General features: G+C 41.4%; 1 protein-coding gene across 2 annotated transcripts in view; it reads right to left on the bottom strand.

Moving 5' to 3' along the window:
• Nucleotides 1–14,561, bottom strand: part of LOC308391928 (poly [ADP-ribose] polymerase tankyrase-1-like) — a 112,324-nt gene that overhangs the window by 66,429 nt on the left and 31,334 nt on the right. For both annotated transcript variants that reach the window (XM_080874729.1, XM_080874728.1), the window contains 2 exons: nucleotides 4,120–4,156; nucleotides 1,320–1,395 (listed from right to left, as the gene is read on the bottom strand). In XM_080874729.1, coding sequence (XP_080730855.1) covers nucleotides 1,320–1,395; nucleotides 4,120–4,156 — 113 coding nt within the window. The remainder of the gene's footprint in view (nucleotides 1–1,319; nucleotides 1,396–4,119; nucleotides 4,157–14,561) is intronic.

Here is a 14,561-nt window from a genome sequence, read left to right as displayed (position 1 = left end):
CAACGGACAGATTTGCTTGTTGCCTCTGCCAACAAGGTTATATGACTGGTTCAGTTTGTCTGTTTGTTAGAATGATTACTGAAGGTTACAAAGAGACCGGAGTGAAAATCTTACCAGAGATGGTGCCTTGGCCAAACAAGTGATTTTTCGAGTCGATCTGGATGTAGATGTGGATTCAGGAATTTTTGAAGACGATTTTTATAATCCAAAACTGAGCATTATACAGAAACTACAAGAAAACAACTTGACCATGGTTGTGTGTTGCTTAAGCATGAAGGTTGTGAAGAGATTGCAAAGCTCTGCCAAGGCTGAACAATCTTAGTCACCTTATATTTCTGAGTGAAGAGTACTCAAAAGTTCTGCCAAGGTTTGACCACTTATAGATATTTTATGTGAAAGATTTCTGTCTGGGCATCTCTCACTGGTTTCAAGTTCTCACAAATTTCTCCACAGCCAGTCAGAATTATCAATGTTATTATCAAAAAGGCTGCTCAGAGGTCGTTCAAGCATGTTGCTAGCCATTCTGTCAATCACACTACATCTTTACAGGCCTTATGGAGCAGATAAGCTGGGTTTTTAAGCCTATAACTCTTAATAAATCATACCTGCAACTTTAGCTTTACTATTTTATCTTTTATATAAATACCTTCGTGTTAAAGGTTACCCTTAACTGTGTGTCCTTCAAAGCCTCGGCTCATTTTGCACAAAATAATTTGCTTTGAATGAGGAATAGGATGGGAACTGTGTCATTTTCATTACTATCAATGAACACACCTGAATCCATTCTTCACTCTTCTTACTATTCAAAGCTAATCCATGTACATGCAACTGCAGTAGTGCAGACATTCAAATACAAGTATGCTATTGGGGGGGTAACTTCACAATTTGCATATACTTCAATCAGCTGTAAAAGAAGGAAAAAAAACCAAAAACTGTACCTTTGTTTCAGAGACCGTATCCCTGAGTGTGACAGTACCGTGCGTCCTGCCATCCTCTGCTATTGTTCAGCACGGGTACTAATTTATTCACGGAAGGTTTTGTGTCTTCATCTATTCATTTTATTGACTGACAGCCGAGAAAGGCTAAGCCTGCTGGTGAGTGCTAGGATTATTTCATAAAGCCAAGGCCCACAGCAGCCAATACCAGCATTTGTTTAACTTTTCTGGGCGAAATAATAAAATAAAACCACCAGTTGGTTGGTTTTGTACCCCTAAAACCCCTCCGAGTTGCTCAGTCACTCAGGAAATGAGTGATGAGCTTATTATTGCTCGACTCTGTGTGGGTGGATACACTTTTGTGCATACACGCTTTACTCTTACCTTGCGGCCGTCGCTCGCATGGCAGTTGACGTTGAGCGGCGTAAGCAAGGCCATTAGCTTCTCCTCGTTTCCACTCCTGCAAATGCACACACACATACATAAACACACAAACGTTAGACAGAAAACAATCACTGCCACCACCGAGGATTAGCACCGTTGCTCTGCAGCAGTATGGAGGAGAGAAAATGAGGGAAAATTAGATAAGAAGCTTGAGATTGAGGCAAAAAGCCTGAGAAATTTGATCTGCAAAAACGTACTGGCAGAGGAAATGTTTGGAGGATGGACCGATGCTGGATGGACTAGTGTTTTCCTGCACAATTGAGTGCAATATGCCATGAAAATCAATTAGAGATGCCTCTTTGGCCACCTAGCTAAAGAGGAATTAAGATTTTGTCTGTACTGCTGATCTGTGTTTCCTGGTTCTTGGACTGACTGGCCTGACATTGGATGACCACCAGGAAGTGATGCCAAGGCAGCAGCCAATCCAACTACCATCCACCCCGACAGCCATAAAATAAGAAGCTGTCAGTTGGTTTAAAAAAAGGATTACTGTCCCATTCTTCCATGTTCCTCTTTAATTCTTTTATCCCTTCTTTGATTGGACCTCTCCTTCCTTCTCTTTGTGTCTATATTTTTCATACTCTATTTTTAAAAAAAAACCAAACAAAAAAAAAAAAACATTCACATCCAGTCCTTCTCCCAGAGTGAAGTTTCCATGTTTCCTCACTCTCGTAGCTGCTTTTCACCCCATTCCAACCACCATTACCTCCCATCTCTTAGTTCTCCCCTCCTCATAGTTATCTCCTCTATTTTCCTCCTGCTCTCTTCTTCTGCAATTTTTCCTGTCCACCTCTAGTTCCAGTATGCAGTGGCTTCCCCTTTTTCCTTCTATTTCTTTTCCAAGGACTGTTAGCAAATACAAGAGAGACTTCCTTTTTGATGCATGATGTGTTGGATATTTGTTTACACTGTGGCCATGAATATTATCTGAAATTAGTCAAAAATTGAAGGAATATCTCACTATTTTCTGAAATATGTTACGCTGCTTTCTTGCCACTATCAGGAAGTTACACCGAGCAGCTGACTGCAAAAATAAAAAAAGAATAAGCCAATAAATTTCTCAAACCATTTAAGTTGATTAATGGACCAGCTTCTGGCTATGTCTCTTAATGTTTTCAGAAATGCAGTTCTTTTACACTCACAGCCCTGACTAAAGCAACAGCCCACCTGCAACTTACATCCAACTTTCATCCTGTTAAAAAGGTTCCAATGCACTTAATCTGTATGTTTAAAGCACGTAAGCTCCACCATTAAAACCTTATAGTAGTACAGTTGTTGCCTATTAGCTACAAGAAGCTAGCAGGGTTACAAACAGTTTATCGTTGTGGTTGTTTTTGCAATATGGTGTGTGCCAAAGTAACATCACAGTTGCTGGTTGTTTTGGCAACTAGTACACCTCCTGATTTTTCTAACGTGGCATGCTACATGTAATGCAGCTGATCGGTGGGTATGATTGAGCTATTGATCAGTGAAAATAAGATTTTGGCACAACTGCTGAAAAGGAGAATTTCCTGTTTTGCCTGTAGTGCCAACGAGGTGAGGAGTGACACTTATTGTTTCCCTCCAAGTAGCATCACCATCATCATCAGATACCATTTTACAGATCACCACAGAGTTTCTTGTCAGCTGACTGACGGCCTTAAAGGGACAGATTTGCCTCACTGGGCAGACATCTTTCTGCATCAGCTGCCTTGTCTAATATTTGCTGTCACATACATTAAGAATATATTGAGCCACTGCACTCCTCAAGAAAGCTATCCGGCCCATAAATGAAAAGGTTAAAAACAAAAGAAGAGAAATTTAAAAAAAAAATTTCTTTTGCTCGCACACGCGCACACACGCGCGCTGCACATACACACACACACCAAGAAAAAATAAAAACATTCTGGAAAATTACATGTGTGATAAGCCAGTCAGTGGCTCAGCTGTGAGAGCGCCACAGTGGGATCACAGTTCACACTTAAACAGCCTACTGACCCCATAATACAGTGGTAATGCTATACTGGGCCAGCTGCTGCCTTACGATTGTGTGTGTGTGTGCATGTGCGCGTGCATCTGTGCATGGCTGGAAGAGCGGGAGACAGGAGGGGGTCTACTGGAGCGATCAGCCACCCACACGCAATCCTAAATTAAAGCTTTTCCACTTCCACATGCCCAGAGATGGAAACAGGCAGACACACACAAGTGCACACACACACACACACACTCACAGCCCACATGCACTGCCTGCAACCATAACATGCCTCCAAAATGCACAAGTGTCACTGGCTCAAAAGTACTGAGCTTTCTATATCTGAAAAACCTGTCTAGTGTGGGAGCTGAGTGTGTGTGCAAAAAAAAAAAAGAGGCTCAAGTGATAAACGGTTTGACAAATAGGAAGCAAAGAAAAGAAAAAAAATCAGGAGGCAAGTAAACAGAAGAGAAGAGAAGAGCATGAGTGACAGGAACATGCAGGAAATCAGAAATAAGAGAACTCTGATGGGAAACAACAAACGAGTGTGGAGGATGAAAAAACAACAACAACAACAGAGAAATAAAATAAAGGGTATCAGACGTGGAGGGCGAAAGGAGATACATGAAGAGTAGAAATGGGTACGGGAAACCACAGCAGCGAGTCAAGCTGAGAAGAAAGTAAGCAGGGGAACAAGAGATGAGAGGGAGGCTTAAAGAGGCAAGAAAGCAGGAGAGGGAGCATGACAAAAATGAAAACAAAGAAGAGCATGCAGACTCTGGTACTCACCTTGCCGCCTCCAGCAGCTCATCCTTCTTGTATTCACCTAGATGGTTACAGAAGATCATGGTGTCAGACAACTGGCCAGTAACACACATCAACCACACACAGACACACATGATCAAGCGCAGAGAGGAGCCATGTAAAAACTCGCACATTGACTATTGGGGGAAGACACCATCTTTCTTTCTATCCCTCTCCACCCCCCACACCCCCTTCTCCACCTCCTCCTCTTTCTCTCCTCTCTGCTATTCTCACTCAGCGCGCACCCCTCTGGCTCCGGTTGCCGTGACGATGTGTTGCCGGCAGCGACCACAGCACGTTCATTGTTTGGGCGACGAGCGGAGGACCGACACACGCTCTGCCTCTATCCGCCCGTGCGTCTCTCCATCCTTCTCTCCTTCGCCGCGTTTGTCTCCGGTGTCTCGGCCGCTGCTCATATTGCTAACGAGCGTCCCACGTTCTCCATCATTCCTGTTCCTCTCTCAGTCACCCTCTCTCTCCTCTTTTTCTATCTCTGTCTTCCTGCCTCCCCCCCCCCCCATGGGCTCAGGAGGCGTAGTTACCATTTAAAAAAAAAAAGAAAGAAAAAAAACTGAAATAAACAAACCCCTCCCCCTGCTTCCTCACCCTCTTGCGCTCCCTCTCGCATAGCCCTGCCTCCCTCATACACTATAGTCAAAACACTCACAACTTCCTCTATGTGTCTTTTCTGCCACTGAAACAGATGTTCTTGGGTGGGGGAGGAACACATCTGTAATACTCCTGGACTGACTTCCATATTTATTTATGCCTGTTTGGCATTACTGGCCCTACTTCAGGGTTTGTGGTTATAGATAACTGGGGACTAAAAATAAAATCACCAATTTTACAGTAATATTAAAATAAAATCATGGATAATAAAACCCCCTCTATAAAATCTTACCTACACATGAGTAAATACAAAAAACAATTTTATTCTTTCTTTTTTTAGCACAACAATGGGGAACGTCGATGGTATACCTGCTGCAGGTGTATGCCTTTTTGTCAGACTTTTTGTGCACCCATTTACTCCGTTGCTGTTTGTTTGTTTGTTTTTTTTAAATGGCGGTTTTGAAGGAGTAAAGGAGTCAATCTCATGACTCATTGAGTGACTGGCCAAGTGATGGCATGCAGTCTGTAGACATCACATTTTTGTACTTACTCAGGTCACTTGGAAGCCCTAGCAAAGCAAGAACTAAAAAAAAAACAAAAAAAACACCTGGTACCAGGTACTACCTGCTAATGAAAACACCCACAAGAACCAAATTGAGTTGAGTCGAGCTGAACTTATGGGGACCATGCAGGAGCGCTGACCAAGCATGGGGAGCACGGGCTTGGTCAGCGCTCCTGCATGGTTTCGGCTCATCTTCGGTTAACCCCCATCAACATATTCCATGAGGTCAGCCCAGCTAATTGAAGCCAGGGGCCTAGACTTAGAGAGGAGAGGGTAGTGCGTGCGACAGTTGTCCGTCCCAGCACTTTTTCCACAAACTTCACCTGTCTTTCCAGGGTCAAGCGACAGAGCTGGCGACAAAACACACAGGCTTAGCTCCTAGCGTGAGCAATCCCCAGGCAGACATGCAATGCATTGCGCTGATCGCTGTAGTGCAAAGGAGCTAATTAGCAACAGCTATCTAGCCCAGCAGAGCAGAAGTATTCGTAGTGAGGTAAAAATCATAAGAACTGAGGGATGACTGTGATGACCAAGGTACATATGTGCAGGTGGGGCCCTGTGCATGTCATCACAGGTCATCTGCCTGAAGGTGTGAATAGAGGGGGCATCATATCCCATACTTATGTGTCGTAAAGAGTGAATCGACTGAAAGGGAACAGGAAACTGAAGCTAAAACCAAAATAGGCTCAAAAAAATTAGGATATTAACATATTAAGCACATACTCTGACAGAGAATGCTTAAGTTACTGTATCATGAGATAAAGTATGCAGCTTGAAAGTTTTTGGGTTCATTTTTTTTTTTCCACTGGCTTGGTTTGGTCTGTTGCTGCAGCATGTTAAAAGGAGTCCACTTTTAATCTTTATTCTATAAAAAGCTTTGGTAGATAAAACGCAGAAGCTTATTAGCAGTTCAGTTTCGTTAGTAAAATGTGGTAAAAAAAAGAGAAAATGAACATGTTCCACTTGGTTAACTCTAAATATTGGAGAAAGACAGGATTGTAAACAAGATCATCTATAGAAAATTGACATTGCTAAGTAGAGCCTGCCCAGTAAAACACCAAAGTCTTTGTGACTTCTAATGAAAAGTGACATGGGAACTTATTCAAACATGAGACGATATTCACACGAATGTACCCAACAAAGTTCCTCTCTGAGTGAGACTACAGAGAAAGGAAAAGTGTATAAAATTTAAATGGGAAATTAATAAATAATCAAAAGAAGATGGAGAGGTAACTGTGATAGAGATAACCGGAAAAAGGATGAGGAGGATTTGCTGTGTGTACATGGAGCAGACGGAGGGGTGGGGTATAGGCCGAGGAGCAAAGAAGAAAGGTTACAGAGAAGGGAAAAGAGGGAGGAGGGAGGAACAAAGGATTTGCAGATGAAAGAGAGAAGGGATGATTAGGGATCTGGAAACTGACATGTATGGATTTGACACAGTATAATTGGTGTTAGGGGGGCTAAGGCAGAACAGTGAGAGGAAGAAGAAGCGGGTGGTGGGGGAGGCAGAGAGGGGCACAGACAGGAAGGACAATAGAAAAATATGAATACAAAGAGAAAGGAGACACATGTAGAGAGAGATCGGGAAACCAAATTAGAAGATGTAGTACAGAACCAATTTATGTTCGGAGACAGATTCATTCTTCCATTACACACCTGACAGTCACAATCCCTGAACCCAGGTGCATAATGTTGTTCTAATCATCATTTTTATTACTATTATTTACATTATTGAACTTTTAGTTTAACCTCCTGAGACCCGAACTCTTTCATGGCATTCATGTTTAATTTCTCTTTGATATTTCGACATATTGGGACCTGATGAATGTAAAAACAAAGAATTACCAGATTTTTTTTTTTTTTTACCCGATTTCTGTTTCTAAGAAAAATGAGATCCACATATGAGGATATTTGTTTAAAATTTCGATAGAAGAGTGGCAGTATAATGTCCTCGTAAGTGGATGTCAGGCCCTTGTAGAGCAAAATTTTGTATTTTGGTCTGGACAACCTAAAATGTGATGTCCACATATGTGGACGGCAGGTCCTAGGAGGTTAAAGTTGATTAGTGATAAACATCACACACAACTTTTGTATTTTTTTTCTTATTAGACTCCATTAACGGATAGAGTTTTTTCGGTAGGGGACTTGTCTTCTACACATTTGCCGATCTCCTTCACATTCAATCGTCATCTTTCTTGCAGATTAAGGTGAAGTACACTGTCCCGAACAAAAGCAAAAGTACCTGGGGTGATCGAACCTTTCAGACTGTGTTATATGACCTTTGAATTTCTCTGTCTGCTTCCCTCAGATCTGCCCATGTGGATTTTCTTAAAAGTCAGCTTAACTTTTAATTTTGGGCAATGGGTGTACCAGATTTGATTTGATTTTTTAACATTTGTAATTCTTCATTACTGCTATATTTTCATGGTCAAGATGACCTGCTGAAGTTCAAACCAGGGATCACAATGAGCAAGAAAGACTGACGTGGCATGCTGGTACTAATACTAGGATATACCAGGATTTTCCTGCATCGACCTGAATGGAAGGCAAAGGTAACTCAAATAACAACTTGTTACAATCAAGTTATGAAGACCACAACCACTACATCTTACAGCAGCTGAAGATCACATCATGTGCCACTGCTGTTGGCTAAAACAGGAAACTGACATTACAAGTTACACAGCTTCACCAAAACTAAACTGCAGCAATGCATGGCTGGGTCAGAATTTGGTGTAAACGCAAAAGCTTGGATCAGTCCTGCATTATAGCAGTTCACGCTGCTACTGGTCTCCTGATGCCTGCTTAAATTATCTCAGATTGGTTGAACATGACAATGATTCAAATGGCCTCCACAGTCACAAGATCTATGTGGTGAAACAGATCGTCTTCCATATGAAATCTGCAGAAGCTGTGTGACACCACCGTCTCTGAGAAATGTTTCCAGCAGCTTGTTGAAACTAGGCCAAGAAGAATTTAGGCATTTCTGGAGGCAAAAACACTAGCAAGGTGGACCTAATAAAGTGGCAGATGAGTGTATATCCTGTTGTTATTGCAGTTCTCATCCAATAAATTCTCCCCTGCTTTGATATTCCAGTGTTCTCGCTTTTCTAGCTGTTAATTTTGTATTGTTTCCATCCATTACTCCATTATTTCATTGCCTTTGTAACACTTGTCTGTGAATACATAAATGCATTTTGCTTTTGCTTTTCTTTTGCTTGTCATATAAATTTGTCACATTTTAAACTTCTTTCAGAGTTCAAAGGGTTATGGCACTTTGAACTTTACTGAGTTAAAATCAAGCTTTTAAGCCTCAAGGCTTTTTGATATTCATGAGTGGGTGTCAGTGGATGAGGTCACCAGTGACATTAACCTCTCTGTGTTGCAGTGGGGTTTTTTTAAGCAAATAATAATAATAATTTAAAAAAAATCTTAACTGATTCAACTCCCACTATTTTCACCTCTGAGGCTTGCATTTTGCATTAAAACGCTCGGCTCTTTTCACTTAAAAGTCTCAAATAAAAACAACATTTGGAGTTATGACTAGTGGCAGGAAGGGAGTGACTCAGCCTCCTAATTCAATTTAAGCCAAACTGACACCTGAATGCAAACATATTCAGTGTTGTTATGTTTAGCTGAGCGTGCTGTCACACACAGTGCAGAAATAAAGCAGCTGAAATGCAGACAAAATGAGATATACTTCCTCGTTCAACCACAGGATGATTCAAGGATGCTTTGAAAGCTATAGTGATTTAAACTAACTGCGGCTCAGCAGTTTTAATTAGCATCTCTCACACACAGATATCAAGTAAGGACAACAAAAGGTTAGCTGTTAGTTCTGCTCCCTTTTTGCTTCTAGGCTTCAGGCACCACTTCAAAACATGACTAATGACACATACTCCTTTTTGATAGTGGTCAGCTTTCATATCATTCTTCCATGGAAAGAAGTGGGCAAGAAAGTCCACCTATTTTAAACTTGGAGGTCCTCGGGAAGTTTCGTGGTTTTAAAATCATTTAAAATAAAATTACATTTTTAAAAAATTATAGAATAAGAAAGCCATGTTTTGCAGTACTTTGTGGTCAGCATGTGAATTTAAGACAATTTGGGAGAGTGACAAATGGTAAGTCCTTTGAACAAGAGGTCAGACTTCCTTTAGCTGTTTCCTTCCACTGAAGCAGCATTCAGATGGCACTCAAGTGGAATTTATTCAGATTTCAGAAGCTTGTTCAAGTAAAATGTGGAAAATAGCTTAATTTTAGCACTGTGATAGATAATGGAAAAGAAAACAAACAATTAAAGGGTACTGAGGGCTTTTCTCAGCATTAAACTGTTGCTGGACTGAATATTTTTATAGGGGACAGTGTGTGGCACTTTAAAACGCTTTGGATACAATCTGTACACAAAGCGGGATCTGGCAGAACAAAAGTCAGTGCACCAGAAAATCAATAATTCAAGCTTTGTCCAACGACAGACAGTAAAGCAAATTCAATACAGATAAGGACTCTGCTGAATAAAGAGCACAACCTGAAAAACACCTGTCCATTAATGCTGCCTGGTAGTGGTCTCAGAGGGACCACTTCACAGGAGTGGTAAACAAGGTCAGATACTTGAGGTATTTTAAGTTCTGCCACAGCTAATAAAAGGAAAGATATCCTAGACATTAAAATTTGATGTTAATGAAGTTCATATAAGACCAGAAAAGTATATTACAGTGGCTCAAAACACTCAATCAAATCACTCATCAATAAAACACAAATTTTACTACAAGCAAAGCTACTGGAATGCTTCTCTAATCAGTTATAAAGATGCAAACATGTTGAGCGATTGAACATCCCCTTTCTGCGAGGGTAAAATAACATGACTGAGAGGAGAAAAAAAACAAAGAGCAGCATAGGACGTGAACAGATGGCTGCTTTTAAAATGGATCGCGTCAGACCACGACTGCTCACTCATGGTAAGTGATAGTGAGTCAGTGGGACAGCAAAATACTTAAAATGTCACATATTAATAGGAGAGTAGTCTTTCAGATTACAGCGTGGTGTTTGGATGCTTCGACGTATTTTCCAGTAATAACAGACAGGCAACTATGTGATATAAGAGGAGGATGTGCTTTAGTATGTATGAAAACATCTGAGAGAGAGAGAGAGAGAGCGAGAGAGAGAGCGAGAGAGAGAGCGAGAGAGTGTGTGTGTGTGTGTGTGTGTGTGTGTGTGTGGGGGGGGGGGGGGGGGGGGGGGGACAATCCTGCTGACTCCAAACAGAAGAGACAAGGACATGTTAAAGCTCAGGACAGGCTAGCTGCCTCCTGAATGATGATATTATGTGTGTGTGTGTGTGTGTGCCAGACAGTGCCTTAGCAGAGTGCAGTAGACACCAGCGATCACCATTTGAATTCCAATTGTTGTGTGCTTGAAAGCAGGCTCTCTTTTTTTGCATATGTGCATTTGTGTGAATGTCTGTATATGCACGTACGTGTGTGTGTGTGTGTGTGTGTGTGTGTGTGTGTGTGTGTGTGTGTGTGTGTGTGTGTGTGTGTGTGTCCGTCTGTCCGTCCAGGGTCATACAAGTCAATGTCAAACAGTCACAATACTATATATAATGCATATATATATATATATATATATATCTTGCCCATCTAGCAAAGACCCTGTATGCTAGGTGTGTATGTGTAAAGTAAAAGGCTGTATGAGCACAGACTATGCTGACTGGACCATGAGTCGCTTCAGCGCCCAGCTGTCTGCTTGTGTGTGTCAGTGTGCTCAAATCAAATATCATTTACTGTAGAAGCATTTATCTGCTGCCCCACAACAACACAGGATTGAGTGAGGAGCCGAGCGATCCACTTATATCCTCGGCAAGGTCGCACTTGCTGAGGTTGTAAGTGGATCTGTGTACGCTGAGACCAATCACAAAACAAAAAGAATGAACGGAAATTTATAAGAGTGGCTTTTTTGCCACTTCGCTGGCTGCCTCGGCTTTCTTCATACACACTCGCCTCTTACACTGTGTGATTAATCGCTTCGCGTGGTGCACCAAAGAGAGCTGCTCTGGATTAATTGTGTTTTTTGGCCGCCAACTTCGCCATCTTTTATTTCGCTGAGTTTTGTAAAAGTAAAAATCTCGATGTATTAGCCGGTGTACACCTCTATAAACCCGGGCGTAATTCATCTTGACAGAAAATCGCCATGCGTATGCCTGTGACCTTGAGTGGGCAACGCCAGATCATCTTATATAAACTGTGCTTTTAACTGAGGTTATTCTGGGATTATTGCAATCACTCTGGTGAACAAAGGTGTGTTCATTTTGGTTTTCACATAACTGTTCCTACAACAGCAGGAAATGTTCTGTAGCAGTTTTAAAAACCCACTGATCAGCCACTGAATGAGAGTCCTGGCATTCTCAACTGTTATGTCTGGCAACAAACATCATTGTTAAACAACTAGGGAGACCTCCCAGCAGTCTTTTGTTCATGCCACAGCAGGTCAGAGCTATTGTGTAAGTACAAGGGGGACAGACAAAAGTAGGACATTATTTGTGGTTTTAATGTTGTGGGTGATCCGTGTGTGTTTATATTTATTTGGTTAGGTATGTTTTATGATACATAGATAGTAACACGTTAGAAAGAAGACAAAGAAAGCAGCAGACTAAAAATAATCACAAGTATTAGCAAGTGTGTGCTGCATCGGTTCCATTTGTTCCACAAGTGGTCAATTAAACATTAATGATAGGTCACACCACCCTGCATTGTCTTCATATATATAGAGAGTGTGGTTTGATGCATAACACGTACTCATGTGGCAACTATAACTGCAGAACTGCTCAAAAAATAAAACCATAGAAAAGAACGGCCTACAGAAGAGTCTACACAGGAAAAATGTACATCAAGTTTATCAAAGGACACTTCCATTCTTAAATCATTTATTAAATAATAACATGTCCTTAATCAGCAAGTTCCTTGTGACTAGATAGTGAGCTATATATTCAGCTACCTCTCTAGAGAGCTGCCTTTTTTCTGCCCTATAATCTTCTTTTTAAACATAACATACAAAAAGGTGGAAAGCATGTCAGTGGAGTATTGCTCAAGGACCCCTCCGCTGAATGACGATTATACACTTTTTCTAACTTATTTTCAGAGGCAGCAAAATTTGGATCGTATTGGTAAATATAAGCCTGTCTAAAAAAGCCGCAACACCTCAGCATGGACTCTCTCCACCTCCTTTTGAAAAGATATAAAAGAACAAGAACGAGGCCCAAGCATGGACTATCCTCCTGCACAGGCACACAACTGTAAAAACAAAGTTTGCTTGTGACGAATGAATATAGATAGATTGGATCATAATGCAGATTCCGTGAATGAGGCACACAAACAAGAGTCGCGCAACAACCCAGAGGAAACGCAGCAGAATGCCGTCAGCTCATTCTTCTGCATCTGATCCTTATCAGTCTGACATCACACGCTGGCCCAGACTGCTCAGCACTGTTCATTACTAAAATATATTACTGCCATGTTTAACAGATGTAGTTGTAATTTTAATTAGTAATTTTTTTCTCCAGACAACCTTTCTACAAAATATTTCAACAGGTTCTTTCCTGAAGTTAACCCCCCCACATTTTTTTAATTAGCGTTCCTAAATTATTAAAAGAAATTACTTGTAAACTTGTGAAAAAATACAACTCCTGGAGGATAAAACAGGCTATAATCAGTTAAACTGCAAAGAGATATTGAGATCTTGTCTAAGTAGCAACACTTGTTTGATTTCACATATCCATGTAGGGCTTATGGGAAAGATTGATAATTCAAGGAGAAACAGATTGGTGTGAACACACTTTTCTTATTTTATTTATTTTTTTAATTCATTAACCAAATTCTGTCAGTCTACTCTTGCTGAGTGGCCGGCTGCATTCCACTAACTTACTCAGTGTTATGGAGCTGTGCAGCCATGTGGAAAACAAGGCAATTTCAGTGTAGGAAAATGGCCCAAATGGGGTGACTGAACCTTGAATGCGCATCTCTCCCTATCTCTCTCTCACACACACACACACACACACACACACACACACACACACACACACACACACACACACACACACACACACACACACACACACAAAGGCATAAAAATACTGTTACTTTGCTTTTCCTCTTTTATGAGGTAATTTTATTGTTTTTTTTTAATCTTCTTAAGGTTTGAAGACAGCAAAAAGGAATCATGTTGTGCTCCTAAAGTGTGCAGACTTTCTGTCTGAGGGTAAATAAGGTCGAGGCACATCATTGGAATCAATGAGCATGCCACTGATAACGGGGGTAGGAAAGCAAGACACTTTGCCCTCATGCCACAGGAATTCTTTCTTTCTTTCTCACGTACACACTCAGAAGGTGCACACAGGTGCAAGCTTGGCTTTGCTCGTTTGTGCATTAGAAGGACAAAGCTTTCAGAGCAGCCACAGCAGTTCTTTGTCTTCATGATTAGGCCGTTAACGCAACACACACTTCTCCAGTCCCTCTGCATTCACTTAAGTCACATCAATTCATCTCTCTGTTCGTCTGTCACCCTCACCCGGAAAAGCATCTTCATCTTTTTCTTTTCTTCTCTCTTGTGCTTTACTCATATCTGTTTCCCCTTTCTACATTTATCCACTGCTTTTCTATCTACAATATATAGTGTGTTTTTCTCCCCTTCATTCACTGCCATTCTCTCCATCTCACAGCCCAACTCCTTTGCTTTCTCATCATTTTCCGCCAGCCCTGGTGAGAGCGCTTTGGATAATTTTCTGCTATGTTAGTGCTGCCTATCCACCGTGGACCATTCCTCGGTTTCTTTTTAACTTTATTTACAACAGAGTATAAATGTTTGCTGACAGCACACCCTCAGCTCACAGCAAGACACGTACACAGCTTCTGTTGAAATACACAATGCATTTTCTTCCGCAGTCACACAGTAACAGCAGGAGTAGGGACGAATGCTTCCCCAAAGCTTCTGCTGAGCACTGCAAGCAGGGCAGGATGGACACAAGCTCTAATTGATTCCAAGGGATAAAAACTGGTCTTGCAGCGAAACAAATTAGATTAGTACCAGTTCCAGCTCTGACACGACGACAGGGATACCGTGCAAAAATGACTCAAAGCCATTTTATTCTCGGTGGATTCGTTTTTTTTCTGTCCTTCTCATATATCCTGCATAGCCTTGCAGCCAATTTCTTTGTCAGTGGCAGGCTTTTACCGTGGCCTGTAACCCCTTCCCAGGGATGAAAAGCCAC

This window comes from Rhamphochromis sp. 'chilingali' (genome assembly GCF_963969265.1).
Source record: "Rhamphochromis sp. 'chilingali' genome assembly, chromosome: 2".
NCBI classification, from domain to species: Eukaryota; Metazoa; Chordata; class Actinopteri; order Cichliformes; family Cichlidae; genus Rhamphochromis; species Rhamphochromis sp. 'chilingali'.
This window is presented reverse-complemented; position numbering and strand designations above follow the sequence as displayed.